This window comes from Suricata suricatta, chromosome 13, assembly GCF_006229205.1.
Source record: "Suricata suricatta isolate VVHF042 chromosome 13, meerkat_22Aug2017_6uvM2_HiC, whole genome shotgun sequence".
Taxonomy (NCBI): Eukaryota; Metazoa; Chordata; class Mammalia; order Carnivora; family Herpestidae; genus Suricata; species Suricata suricatta.
This window is the reverse complement of record NC_043712.1, coordinates 20,773,202-20,788,601: the sequence shown is the minus strand read 5'-3', so window position 1 is coordinate 20,788,601 and position 15,400 is coordinate 20,773,202. Positions and strand designations below refer to the sequence as shown.

The window sequence follows — 15,400 nt, the reverse complement described above, 5'->3', positions numbered from 1 at the left end:
TTAGTGCTTAAGCCTCATCCGGGAGCAGGCCTAATAACAGCCCTGCTAACCGTCAATGACCCACGTGAATAATGCCAGTCAGGCGAGAAGGAGCCGGAATAGAGGATGCTTGCAGAGTCCGCGGAAGCCTGCCCTGCATATTTCTAACTTGATAATTTGACAGAGACGTAAAATGAAAGTAAACCTCCCTCCTGTCTGTCCTGTAGCTCAAGGGTCAACAAACTCTTTCAGTGAAGGGCCCATCATCGATCTCGGTTTCCACGCCTGGACCGTGAGAGCAGCCACAGACAGCAAGTAAACAAATGAGCAATGTTGTGTTCTAATAAAACTCTGTCTATAAACAGGCAGCGGCCAGATTTGGCCTGTGGGCCAGACTTCTGCCAACTCTGGCCTGGACTCTACCATCAGAACTCCTGTGACCAATCTCTTGTGCTCAGAGCCGGTCCATCCAGCTAGTTTTGCTTTGTTGGGGGGAAAGCAGAAAGTCGTTGACTTCTTCTGATTGTTGTTTGGTGTTTCACTGCAGCACCGGTTCCCTCGAAGCACTTGAACCTTGTCTCACAATTGAATTCAATTCCTGCCACCTCAAAAGTACCCTCCCCACAAATCCAGTGCTCCTTCCCCCACCTCATTTTCCTCACAGGTTATCATCTTTCCGGAAATGTTACTGAACGTGGAACACAGCCCATCGTTAAAACCAGCTACGGTGAGATCCGCATGAAGTGGTAGAGACACAGGGCCCTCAAGCCACAGCCAGGCCAAGTACCCAGGCCAGCTGAGGAGCACCACATGGGGCTTCTGGACCCAGTCCGGCCACTCAGGAAATGGCATATTCCTGCCCTTTGCTATTGTTTCTGACACACGTCTCCCCTGGTGATTTCACCGGGAGGGACACTGGATTGGTAGAGAATACGAAATTTCGTAGGTCCCTTAACTTAACGCCATGTTACAGGAGGCCCGGGATACACGTATGCATGCTGTGGCGTGGTCTCAGCAGGCCAAGTGCTGGGATACGCAGCGTCCGGTGTCTGAGAGCAAGTGCCACATGAGTTAATAAAGCCCCTTCCTCCCACTAGGAGAAGCTTCTATTCAGAAGTGAAAGAAGAATCAAGAGTGCAGGGAGCTTCTGTGGGAGGGGGACCGCCTCAGGGGGGCGGGCAGAAAAGGCTTGTCCATGCTCCATCCCAACCTCGTCTCCAAGCCCCTGCCGGCCACCTGCCAGTGGGGAGGGTGGGGGAGAGCCGTCAGCAGCCTCAGACCGCGAGGCAGCCAGGATTCTCCCGGACAGAATCCTGAAGAAAGAGGGTCAAGGGTGGCAGAATCCCAGTTCGCAGGAACAGGCAGTGGGGTGTGACTGTGAAAGTGTGTTATCTGTGAAGTAGAATACGATGTTTCAAACTCAGAATTATTATTTTTCTTTAGGTAGAAAAAGCCCAGTGATATCACAGCAAGTTTGTATTCACGGTCAGCGCACAGCTCTCGGTGTCTGTACTGCACGTAATAAGGTTGCTGGGAGAAAACTGCATTCCCCCGACATTCACTATTAGACATACGCCATGAGGTTCTCCCTCGCTCAGAGTTGGGCTTGCACCTGGATACTGCCCGACTCTCATGGTATGGTGGATACCATGAAGCAAAAAATAACTTTAGATACTTCTAGCCTAAAGGTCTTTGTATTCCTTTAAGCCATCCAAGACCCCAAAGGGCTACAGCTACAAAAAATCTGGAGGAGGGATTCTGGTAGACATAAGCCTCTAAGCATCAGTATTTCACCCATTAGCCAAGAAGTCCAATAGGTAATTGTGTTTTGTTTATCAGGGTACTAATACAAATCGTTTTACACCAAAACAACCAGGAGAAATTTAGGAATGCAATATTCACTCAAGTTAAGTTAAACTCAAGACTTGAAACATTTCAGATTTGTGTTATAGGTCAGAGAGTTGCCAAAGATTCAAGTTCAATGACCCTCTAACATACAAGATACTTCCTTGGAAATGCTAAAGAAAGGCATTAGTGGAAACACTAAAGGAAAGGCATATTATAACTGACAACACTTCTTGTAATGTTTTCCCTACAAGGAAGTATTAAGCTCTTTAATTCAAGAGAATCTTGTTAGTGTATTCAACTTTTCATCTTGACCCAGGATTCAGAACTTACCAACACAGTGAGTCCTCCCATTGCCCACAAATCCGTATTTGCAAATACACATCTTCACTCCTTCTGTTTGCTTGCAGGTAGCATGTTCGTGGCAAGTGGCACAGACATCTAAACCTGAATCATAAATTGTATATTTCAGGAAAAGAAAAGTTGAACATTTTTTTGAGACAGAGACAGAACATGAGTGGGGGAGGGGCAGAGAGAGAGGGGACAGAGAATCGGAAGCAGGCTCCAGGCTCTGAGCTGTCAGCACAGCGCCTGACGTGGGGCTCAAACTCACAGACCACAAGATCATGACCTGAGCTGAAGTTGGATGCTTATCGGACAGAGCCCCCTAGGCACCCCAGGAAAACAAAACTTCAGTCACTTCCTCTAGACAAGTCATATTTTGGGTAATAGACATTTGGAAACAAAAACCAAAATTTGAATTGCAAAATTATAAAAGATAGATCTGATCCCATCCTTAAAAACCTGCAACAGCTACTCACTGACCACAAAGTAAAGTGCAAATATCTCTTCCTGGCAACCAAAGCTCTTACCAGTCCAACTCTCACCTAACCTCTCCAAGCCTCACTGTTTCCAAACCCAAACCACACACAATATTCTCTAGGCTGGAGGCTGACTACTCTTTCGCATCCATGCTAATCCACTGTCCTACTCCATGTCATAGTCATGGTGTTCCCTTCAACTAGAATGCCTTTCCCTCCTTCTCTCTCCAGCTAGCACCCATTCCTGTTTCAAGACCCACCTTAAACATCACATTCTCCCTAGGGTCTTCCCCATTCCTCCTTTCTTGTGGAAAATTAAATGTATCTTCCTCTGTGCTCCACTAAACCTTATAAATTCCCGTATCAACCATGTTAATTTGTTACTATATACTGTTTCAGCTCTGTCTTCTCAGCTGCATTTTATTAATGGGCTTCTCCTCAAGGACATGGATTAAGTCATCTGCCCACATATCATCATGGCACAGTATAAAAACACTCAATATACTTTTACTTGCTGAATGGACAAAGGGACCTGTAATCCTACTTGCTACAACTCAAAGAGCAAGTGGAAGGGAGAAGAACTCATCTATTACCCTATCATTTTTTCTTTTAGGGGATAAATGAATATGTTTAAAATGTCATTGAGGGACGCCTGGGTGGTTCAGTAGGTTAAGAGTACAACTCTTGATTTTGGCTCAGGTCATGATCTCAACAGTTCGTGAGTTCAAGCCCCAGGTCTGGCTCTGTGCTGTCAGCACATACCCTGTTTGGGATCCTTTCTCTCCCCATCCCCTCTCTGCCCCTCCCTCTCTCTAGCTCTCTCTCTCTCAAAATAAATAAACAGGGGGAAAAAAAGTCTTCGACGTAATAGCCAGGTCCCAGCCAAATGACCAGATCCCAACTACTCACACAGGCAACAAAAATGTGTGAGGCTAACACACACACACACAAATCTACCAGATGGCGATCAATATATGGCCCAAGATCAAACAAGAATTTCTACCTGAGGCTATGAGGGATATCACGTTGTCCTCTGAGTGTCTGTAATTTCAGGAGTGGCCTAGTGAGGAGAGTCTTGCAGCCTGGAATTCCATCTTAACCTTGGCCCCATTACCGCTCAGGTAATAAAGACTTAGCCCTCAGGTTGCTCTAAGCAACTGAGACAGAGAGATTTCCAAGTATAGACAGTCGCTGACTTATGATGGTTCACCCTACAATTTTTCGACTTAACTACAGTGCAAAAGCGATACACATTCAGTAGAAACCACACTTTCCCCAGGCCGGTGATACACAGTATGATCCTCTATGTGATGCTGGGCGGTGACAGCCAGCTGTGGCCCCCAGTCAGCGGTGCACTCAGAAAGGTAAACAACTGATACACTCTAACCATTCTGTACTCACAAGGCCATTCTGTTTATCGCCTTCAGTACAGTATTCAATAAATTACATGAGACAGTCAACATTTCATTATAACATAGGCTTGTTAAATGATTTTGCCCAACTATAGGCAAACTTGTTTTGTGCGAGTTTACAGTAGGCACGGCTAAGCTACAATGCTTGATAGGTTCGGAGTAGGAAATTCATTTTTGACTCTGGAGATTTTCAAGTTAGGATCTGATCCAATCGTAAGTTCAGGAAGATGTGCTGTTTGTTAACCACGCCTGCTTTTTCTTTTAAAACAAATAAAACACAAATGAGACAAACCACTGCTTATCACGAAGTAATACTAAATTAACCACAGAATATTTACAGAATATATTATATCCCAAACCATTACAAAGAAATACAACAGGGGCAAAAGAAAGTAGAGATTGTAGAGGACATATTATCTGACTCTCATGTAACCATGTGATAAGACTACAAAATGAAACATAAGTATCCTCCCAAAAAACCTACTTACGAATTACAGAACAGTCTCCTAAATAATTCTTGGGACTAAGAAGATAGCAAAATTGAAATGTTTAATACTAGATATAAAAACATATCTGTTGCAGGAAATTGGAGTTTATCATGGTTTGGTACTTTCAAAGAGAGAAAGAAAAGCAGCTAGCCAGGAAAACACATGTGGGTGCGTGCATGTGAGCACACACACACACACACACACACACACCCCTTAGAATTTTAATGCAAGAAATTGGGGGGGGGGGCAAATTCTTAAAATAAAATAGAGGTTTATTGGAGAGGGTCAGGAATTAGTTTTTAAAAAATTAGGAGGGGCGCCTGGTTGGCTGAGTCAGTTAAGCAGCCGGCTTCGGCTCAGGTCATGATCTCATGGCTCATGGGTTTGAGCCCCACATCGGGCTCTATGCTGACACCTCAGAGCCTGGAGCCTGCTTCGGATTCTGTGTTTCCCTCTCTCTCTGACCCTCCCCTGTTCATGCTGTCTCTCTCTATCTCTCAAAATTAAATAAAAAACATTTAAAAAATTTTTTTAATTAGGAAATGTATTCAGGGGTGCCTGGCTGGCTTAGTCAGTGAAGCATGCAACTCCTGATCTCAGAGTTGTGGGTTCAAGTCCTACATGGGGTGTAGAGATTACTGAAAAATAAGATTTTTTAAAAAAGAAAGAAAATATATTTAAATTCATGGGGGGGGGGACTTTCCCCAAAGTCAGTGCATCATAAAAACCAGTAGTCATAATTCAGTGAACCTGGTGAGAAGCAAGAAGCTTATGCAGACACACAACATTAGGAGTAAAAAAGAGCTTGTAAGAAAATATACATAAACATTTTTTTATTACAGGGGCACCTGGATGAGTCCGTTGGTTGGCCGTCCAACTTTGGCTCAGGTCATGATCTCAGGGTTCGGGAGTTCAAGCCCCACATCGGGCTCACTGCTGTCAGCACGGAGCCTGCTTTGGATCCTCTGCCCCCTCTTTCTCTACCCTTCCCCCACTCATTTTTCTCTCTCCTTCTCTTTCTGTCTCTCTTTAAAATAAACATTTTTTAATAAAATAAAAATTAAAAATAAAAATAAAATAAATAAAATAAACATTTTAAAAAAGGGTTTTTATTACAAATGAAAGACTTTCTGTTAAAACATGGCAGATTTAATACATTCTCGAAGCCACACCCCCAGCAAATGACACAAGGACTAGAAAGGCATAAACTTGGCAAACAAGATGATGACAGATGAAGATGTCAACAATATCTCAGAAGATGGAAGAGACGGACGTACAGGAATGGCCTGAGCAGAGGAAGTAAGAGCGGACCCCAAAAAGCTCAGGAATTGGGGCCACTGAGTGGTTCAGAAGGCAGGCGTAAGGGACAGGGCTCGAAGTGAAGGCAGTGGGTGCAGATATGGATACGGAGTAGGAGGATACACAGTTACCCTCGCTAACCCTGGGACAGAACGGAGTTGTACAACCTGCAGGAAATGGACCAGTGATGCCCCAGCTTCTAGGGGCAACAGCAGAGCTGAAGTGAGAATGGGTCCCCACACCTGAATGTCCATCAGGATGTGGGAAATATATGTAACCATTTTAACAGATAACATTTCTAGTCAGTGCTGTAGGACACTGTCAATTCATAACCACATGCAACCCAAATTCTGGAAATACTTTTGAAATAATGGATCCTGGTCAAGGCCACAAATCCACTGCGATCAACCATATAATGATGAACCTTCTTCCCGGTGTGTATGTACAGTGCAATAACAGAAATTAATACCATATTAATGAAACCAACAACAAAATGATAAAATGTTTTATTTTTCATCTTACATGGAATATTTGTCTTTATAAACATGGCAGCATTTTTATACATCCAGTTCCAGAAACTGACATCAGTTAGGAAAGGATTATTTCATTCACTTCTTGAGTGAATCTAATAAACACACACACACAAAAATTAAGAAATAAAGTAGTGCCACCCACTCGGATAAATTAAAGGAAGTCCAGTCTGAATTAGTGAAGGACAGAATGTAAAGTTTTTTAAATAAATTGAATTAAGTTCAAGTTCATTCAATAAACAGAACCAAACAAAATAAGGCCTTGTAAGAAGGCAGTCAGGGGGTGCCTGGGTGGCTCAGTCGGTTGGGCCTCCGACTTCGGCTCAGATCAGATCTCACGTTCGTGGGTTTGAGCCCCGCGTCAGGCTCTGTGCTGACAGCTAGCTCAGAGCCTCAAGCCTGCTTCCAGTTCTGTGTCTCCTTCTCTCTCTGACCCTCCCCCTCCCTTGCTCTGTCTCTCCTGTATCAAAAATAAATAAAAAAACATTAAAAAAATAAAAATAAAAAGAAGGCAGTCAGATAAGGGGGAAAGGAAGCACTGGGGATGAGCGTACAAATTGAATCCTAAATCTAGCTGAGTCTGATTCAGTGTAGGACCTTTAACAGATCACTGAATCTCTCTGGGTCTCATCTGTAAAACATCTGTAACACTCTCTTTACTCATCTGTAAAACAAGGGCTTTGGGCTGCCCAGTGTTTAAAGAGCATTCAAATGACCTGGGGATGGTGTTAAACCTCGGGCTGATTCAGCCTGTCCGGGTGGGGCCCTAGAGTCTGCATTTCTAACGAGCTCCCAGGGGAACCATGGTTTGAACAGAAGGGTCTAGGTGGGCTCCAAAGTCCTTGTCCCCTAATCATCTGAGACTTCACCTGAAGTGACAGTGATGAGGGAGCATAAGGCAAGCTGAGGGCAAAGTACAAGCTAACAGCACCCTCCCCCCCGCCAGGTGGGATGTGTGTGATAGTCCTCGGACACTCCTGGCTGCCCAAGAACACAGGAAAGGAAAGAAAACAAATGGTTGACTGAAAAAGATCATAGTCACGCAGGCCTGGAGTTTCTCTCGGTTTATGGGTAACTTAGTAAACTGCAAGAAAAAGGCAATCTTCTCCAGAGCCTAGTCTCCAGAATCCTAATATCACCCTCATCAAGATGTGAGTGGGTTTAAGCGCCCGCCACGGTGACGTGGGAAACAAAGGCAAATGAAAAATTAAATCCCCTTTCTGCCTACAGCCCACTGACAAGTCCCTTTAGGAGCTCAGCTGCCTCAATGATGACTCTTTGCCGGGGGGGGGGCAAAAGAGAACCATGGAACTTAACATTATCCTGACTGTCCTCTTCCCCAGGATCCCGGGAGTGTCCTTAAACACATAAAAATTCCTTTGCAAACCTCCTTTATCTTTAACCCTCAAGTATTTGTTGGCAATTATACTCCAAATATGTGGCCCCTGATATATATCTCAAGTGTCTCATGACTGAGGTTTCCTAAGCTAATTGACGTTTTCCTAACAACAGCTAGCCCCTAAGGGTCCTAGAAACCTTGCTTCCGAAATATCTTAGAGATTTATGCTGTCCCTAACCTCTTCCTGACCGGAAGGTATATAATCAGTCACTCTTCAACCCCAGGGCAGCTCTTTCTGCCCAGGGGTCCAGTCCCCATGCTTTAACAAAATCACCTTTTTGCACCAAAGACGTCTTCAAGAATTCTTTCCTGGTCGTTGGCTCTGAACCCCACCACCACTCCAAAACCCCATTATTAAGGTACCTATCTTAATGACCCACTAAGAATAATTTAGCAACCCCAAAAGAACAGTATTTGGCATGTTTGTTTCAATAAATGTCTGTTCCCCATACCAGCAAAAAAGACAAGATGTAGGGGAACCTGGGTGGCTCAGGCTGTTAAGTGTTCGACTTTGGTTCACATCATGATCTCACAGTTTGTGGGTCTGAGCCTCATGATCTCATGATGGGCTCTGTGCTCACAGCTGGGAGCCTGGAGCCTACTTCGGTTTCAGTGTCTCCCTCATTCTCTGCTCCTCCCCGGCTCAGGCTCCGTTTTTCTGTGTCTCAAAAAAAAAAAAAGAAAAGAGAGAGAGAGAGACAAAATGTATACCAGGCTACCAAAGGCTTCTCAGACCACCTGCAGAAAGGAAAACAGTTTCCAGAAGGGCCTCAGCTAAAGCTTATTATTCAGCCATAATTAACCTAGTCTGTAGGGCCTCACACGGCAGCTTCTGAGTTCTAATTGCTTGAGGGACTAAGTAGTCTCTTGGGGAAAGGCAGGATGGGGTGAGGGGGGGACAACTTGTCCTAAAGAAAGGGGCAGGAAGCACAACCCTAATCCAAGAAAAGACAGGGCAGGGAGGGTCACTTCTAACCACACAACAGCTCCACTGCTCAGCAGCCCAGCCCACAGCTCAGTTAAGAATCACCTAGAGATGGAGAGACCCCTTCATCCCAGTGTTAATACTAAAAGTCCTGTGACCCAGAAAACCCCTCATTAAGGTGCAAACCAAGACAGCTGGTCACTCCACCTGGGAGAGCCCGTTAAAACAGAATCCCCAGGTGGGAGATGGAGGGAGCGGAGGAATGCCAGAATCCCCAAACACTCTGGTTCACTAGGGATGGGGGGGGCCTGAGAATCTGCATTTCTAAGAAGCTCCCGGGTGGACCACGCTACTAATAGCACTGCAAGCCTGGTTCAACCTCAAGGACTCGGTCAGAATCCTGGGGGAGGAAAAGGCAGCACTGGTGATATCTTTCACCAAGTCTAAACTGATGCATAGCAAAGCTGGACCAAGGTGACAGAGATATTCCTAAGGAATGGGAATTCTCCAGGCCAACAGAAAGACCACCATGCCTTTGCTATAATCTGAGGGGAAGTTGGGGGGTCGGGGGGTAGGCAGTTTCACATCCGTGCCGAGGATGACTTAAGAGGTGGCTGCCATGCAGTAACTGAGGGCACTACTCAGAGGCATGGGACCCCATCCCCTACCCTAGGGATACCTAGAATTACTGACAGAGACAATGAGGGGTCCCAAAGTCTAGACAGACAAAAAGCCTAGGTCCTCTTTGTTACTATCATTGTGCCCCCAGCAAGGACGACCTAGGTTCACTTCCCTTCAGCACTCGGTATCAACCAGGGCAGCTAAAATCACCTTCAACAGTGAGAGGGCGAGACAGCTTTTGGTGTCCCCACCTAGGCTCGGGGACTTCTCTCTTGCTCCCTGGTTCGGTGATCTCGGGCAAGTTAAACTGTCCGCCCTCCAGTTTTAATCCGTGAGATGGAACCATGTCACGAGGATTAAATGAGAAATATAAATGCTGTATGAGCTCTAAAGCACTAGACAAAGGGCTAATTTACATGCATGTTTATGTCTCTTTCCACTGATGTTGCACTTATTGTTAGAAACAGGCGGTGCAAGATGCAGTGCCTGCTATTCGGCACAGTGGTTACAAGCAGGGATAAGAGACTTTAGGCCACTTGCTGGCTGCGTAATCCTTGAGAGGTCTCTGTGCCTCGGTTTCCGGTAAATCTGAATGTGAGAATAATAAAAAGCCACCTCATGTGGTTGTTGTGAGGAATAAAGAATAAATGAGTTAATATACGTAAAGCAATGAGAATGTTAGACGCTATTATGACCACAACTCAACAATTTCGTTAACGAATAAATGAAAGTATTGACAGCTAGCCAACTCCCAATTACACTAATGAAGAGGGGGATGAAAAGCTGCATTTGTGCAAAAACCCAAAGCGATATCTTTCTGTGGAAAGATGCCTACCTATTCATGGGGTTGATATTCTAGGAGCCACAATACCTTAATTTACATAATCACCCCCTCTGCCTTCTCCACATCCTCCCAGCCTTCTGGGTAACACCTGACTCAGACCTTGGAAGTTCAGTGTCCTCACCCTTCGGCCCTGCTCACCACTCCCTCCTCTCCTCCACGCACCAAGTAGGCCAAACCTCAGGATGGAATGGAGGGCAGCATCCTGAGCAAGACACTCTCGTTCTGTATTTTTTTTTTAAGTTTATTTTGAGAGAGAGAGAGAGTGAGAGTGAGAGAGAGAGAGAGAGAGAGAGAGAGAGAGAGAGAGGGAGAAACCCAAGCAGTTTCCATGCTATCAGCATAGAGCCTGACACAGGACTTGAACTCTTGAACCATGAGATCATGACCTGGGCCAAAATCAAGAGTCTGATGCTTAACCAACAGAGCCATTCAGGAGCCCCTCGCTCTGTATTTCAATATGCAAGCAAAGATTTAAATGAAATAACAGCACATGGGCTTTGACAATACAATGAAGAGATTGCGTCCACTGCCAATGGAGTGCTTGCATTTAAATCTTAACTGAATCCCCAGTCATTCACAGTCAGACCAAACAAATCCACTCGCACAAGCTTCATGAGGTCCTGTGTGAGGATACACTCACTTGGGGAGATACGTGGACACATTGCAAATGACCTGAGGAAATAAACAAGCTTAAAACTAAAACTTCCGGCTAAAACTATGGCAGGGCATTCCCAAGTCTTCTACACTATATAAAACTGCTCTTTTTCTTTCTTTCTTTCTTTTTATGTTTATTTTTGATAATGAGAGACAGAGAGCAAGTGGGGAGGGGCAGAGAGAGGGAGACACAGAATCTGAAGCAGGCTCCAGGCTCCGAGCTTGATGTATAGGGCTTGAACTCACAAACTGTGGGATCATGACGTGAGCCGAAGTGGGACACTTAGGTGACTGAGCCACCCAGGTGCCCCTAAGTTTATTTAACTTACTTTGAGAGAGTGAGAGTGAGAGAGAGAGTGAGACAGTGAGAGAGAGAGAGAGAGAGAGAGAGAGAGAGAGCGAGCGAGCGAGCGCGGGGGAAGGGCAGAGGGAAAAGGATAGTAGGAATCCAAAGCAGGCTCTGCACTGTCAGCACGGAGCCCGATATAGGGCTTGGACTCATGAACCAAGAGATCATGACCTGAGCCGAAGTCGGAGGCTTAACTGACTGAGCCACCCAGGTGCCCCAAAATTGCATTGCTCTTAAAAAGGACTGCATCAAATTCCCAAAATGGATGGAACTGAAGAAACCTCAAATTCTCTCCTTTCCACATCCCTGACAAAACAAAACAAAACAAAACCAGAGCACAGTCTCCTCTCTTGGGCAATGCAACCCTTGCAGGACAACGTGGACCACCGTAGATTTCTCTCTTCCCCGCCCAACCCAGGACTGACATTCCCCGTCAAGAAGCTGCAGCCTTTCCTTGTGGAAAATGGTCATAGGGCCCTCGGTTTCCTTTTGCCCTCTGGGGTCCCCTTTCCTGTTTGACCAACACCAGCTTTCAGGGGGGCCCCTCCATGTGGCCTGCAGACCAGGAACCAACCCTCACTAAGTGCCCCAATTTCAAAGCTTTTGAGTTGAGCAGCCCTTCATTGCGGCCACACCCTCGGTTCCCGTCCAGCATGTCATCCAGTAAGCAGACACTGTCAAGCAGAAGGAAAACTTCTTTTTAATCCATGCAATTCATTTCCTCTGTCTCCTCTGCACAGAGAAGGCCAACAGGCCACTTGCTACCCGGGGCTGCAGAGAATGAGGAGCCCATTTTAGGAGTTGACGGGAAGGCTGAGGTGGTGCCCAGGGCCAAGTCCCTGGAGATGGAAGACCAGCTGCCAGAAGGACCTCCTGCATCAGCTAGAATCCTGCTCCCTTACTTTGAGCAACTCTAGGTCACTCCAAAACAACGCCCTCCCTCCCTGAACGGTGACTGTGCTGCTCTGACTCAGGATGACAGGGTGAAGAGCAGGCCATGAAATGCACCGTTAGTGACATCATGAGCACTTTACAGACCAAGAACTGTTTCCTCAGGCCTCTCCCCCAGCACTCCCCCTAGATTCTCAAGGCCTCTGCCTGATCTCCTGGCCTTCCGAACCCAGCCAGTCCTGAGCCAACAAGTCCCCAGGCGCTCCCGTTAAGAAACGGGACTGACCAGTTCCACCCCTCCCCGACCATTCCTAACCTTCCAGCCCTGGGCTTGGCAGCCCACCCACCCACCAACACCCTCCTGCTCTCCCAACTGTGCTCACACTTCCCTCACACTCGGGCCCTCCGAGTCGAGCTCCCCGACTCTCCCTTCCCTGAAGCACCTTGGATGACAGGTCGGTGTAATTCAGCACATGTAACCAGTGAGAGGCTGAATCTACAAACTGACCATGGCCAGACCGTAGACAAAAATAGACCTCTGGCCCACAGCCTGCAGCCATCAGTCCAGGAAGTCAAACCACAACCTCTGTAGCTGTTAAGTCCCAAATTGGTCAGGATCTAATCAATAACAGCTGGCTTCCCTAACTCTGCCCTCACTTCAAACTTAGGACCGATGAGAGAAAGCCAAACACACTCCCCTAACCAATCACACACAGCGCCAGCTTCGCCATGCCAACCGCCTCTGACCCGGGCACACCGGAAGCCTTCCCCTTCCCCTTCGATCCACTATCAAGCTTTTATACACCTCTGCCTGTTTTTGAGTCTGAAAAATGTTAAGTGCTGCCAGCTGACTCCCTGCTGTAGCAAACCCCATATAACAAAGAGCCCTTGCCTGTTCTTGTTTGGGGGGCTTCCTTCACTTTCATGCCAAACTCCTAATATGGGCCCCAATCTCACATGGAGCTCTTAGTCCAGTAAACAACGGCACTGCAGTACGGCATCAGTGTGCAGAGTAAGGGTACCGTGTAAACACGTACACAAGCGGGGGAGGACCCCGTACGAGTGTGGAACACAGGGACACGCAGGAGACTGCTGGCGCTGCAAGGGACTGCACGGCTTCCTGGGAGGGGCAACAAGTGGACCGGTTTTGAAACATGAATAGCAAATCCTAAGTGGACAGCTTGCGGGGGGGAGTTCTCCATTCCTCTCCCTCCCCTCTCAGACACTAAGCTTTCCCACATGTAGACCAAGTTTTGTTTTTGGAGATGCTCCATTAAAAACCTCATTTATTTTTGCATTTTCAGAGTCTCCTTCTCTACTGAATGATGCCCTTCATTCTAGAACGTGCTTGTGTCTGCTTTACCACTGCCACCAGCCCAGCTGAATGCTACCTTCTCTTTCCTTCTAACATTTTAAGTTTTATTTATTTAAGTAATCTCTACACCCCAAGTGGGTCTTGAACTCACAACCCTGAGATGGAGAGTCACATGCTCCTCCCACTGAGCCAGCCAGACACCCCTCTTTCTCATTTCTTTGAAGAGTATCTTTTTTCTTCTTTAAATTTTTTAAGTGTTTGTTTATTTTTTGAGAGAGAGACCGAGTGCAAGCAGGGGGAGCATCACAGAGCAAGAAGGAGACACAGAATCGGAAGCAGGGTCCAGGCTCTGAGCTGTCCGCCCAGAGTCCGATGCAGGGCTCGAACTCACTGACCATGAGATCATGACCTGAGCCAAAGTCGGCCACTTAATCAACTTAGCCACCCAGGCGCCCCTCTTTAAAGCATATCTTTAAGAGCCAATGACACCAACATCTCTGTGCTCACTGAAGGCCTCTGCGTCTGGCTCTCACCCTCTCTGCTATGCTCTTGTTAACCTCAAGGCTTCAAGCGACCACCTGCTCTCTGGCGCACACCCGTCTTCCACAGTCTTAATGCCCTATTAAGTTCAACCGCTCCAGAAGCCCTAACATCACCTCAAATTCAGGATATCCAAAATGACTTCTTTCTTCCCAAATCCTTTTCCTCCTCCTACAGAACCATACGTGCAAGCTCATGCAGTCCCCAAACCTTAGTGTCCCCTTTCTCGTCTGTCCCCTTGCATCTTAACGTCTGTTAAGTCCTTCGGTTCCATTTCTACTTTATCATCTCCATTCAGTCCCCTTCTCCTGCTGTCTTTATGGCAGGGCCAGTCCTCAGAAATTCTAGGCCAGCTATGACAACTTCCTCAGTGGTTCTGAGCCTCCAGTCATGCCCCACACTGTCCACTGGAAGGAAACATGCCCTTAATTAAAACCAGATTTTTCAAGACTGGAAATGAAGAAGGATGCCTGTATAGGGAGAGGAGGCTCAACTGGGCAACCTGACTTCCAGGCCCCAAATTCTCCCGACAGTAGCCTTTAAGATGACCTTCGGTGGTAATTTTGTTCCACTATCTTAGCCCAGTCCTTCCGTGGGACCACAGTGGGGCATTTTCCAGGCTACAGAGTCTTCACACAGATTCTGAAATTGGCCCCAAGCACCTACGAGTTCTTCTGCAGGCTGCCATGTGTTACCACGTCAGGGAAGGAAGTTAGAAACCTACCGAAATACCAGAGGTACCAAAATGGCCACCCCAGAAGGTTAAGCCATCAAGAGAAACACCCACCAGTGATGGTAAAAGTTCAAAGGGGAAGAGAATTTGGAGGAACAGGAGTCAGAGCCACAAAATCCCCCCATATTTCCCTTCATGGAAGTTCCCTTCCACCTTAGCATGTCACTCTCTCTTTTTTATTTTCTTACAATGAAAGCAAGTTAGTTTCCATTCTTCTTCATTTTTTTTAACGTTTATTTATTTTTGAGAGACAGAGAAGGGGAGGGACAGAGAGAGAGGGACACACAGAATCTGAAGCAGCCTCCAGGCTATGAGCGGTCAGCACAGAGCCCAATTCGGGGCTCGAACTCAGGAACTGCGAGATCATGACCTGAGTCAAAGTCAGCCGCTTAACCGACCGAGCCACCCAGGCGCCCCTATATGTCACTCTCTGTACAAAACCTCCAATTACTTCCAAAGGTTTCCCACCACCCAATAGCAGCTAAGTCTAAATCCCTAGGTGGGCCAGTGGAGACACTCTGACTCTGGTTAATCCAATCTGCTTTTCCACATCCATTTCCCACCCGTCTTCTACATTCCAGTCAAACTGAATCACGGGCCCCCTGCTTTCACATCTCCGTGGGACTCCTCACATTGTCCCTTCCGTGTGGAATTCATTCATTCTACACATATTTATGGAGCTGACTGTACCCTCTGCTACGGGCAGGGATGTCTTTCCTCATCTTCACATACCCAAATATTACCAAGCTTTGTTT

At 46.6% G+C, this 15,400-nt stretch overlaps 1 protein-coding gene across 1 annotated transcript in view; it reads right to left on the bottom strand.

Moving 5' to 3' along the window:
* SUSD1 (sushi domain containing 1) overlaps nucleotides 1-15,400 on the bottom strand; it is a 145,648-nt gene that overhangs the window by 116,394 nt on the left and 13,854 nt on the right. Inside the window, exon 2 of the mRNA XM_029919632.1 lies at nucleotides 2,158-2,271. Coding sequence (XP_029775492.1) covers nucleotides 2,158-2,271 — 114 coding nt within the window. The remainder of the gene's footprint in view (nucleotides 1-2,157; nucleotides 2,272-15,400) is intronic.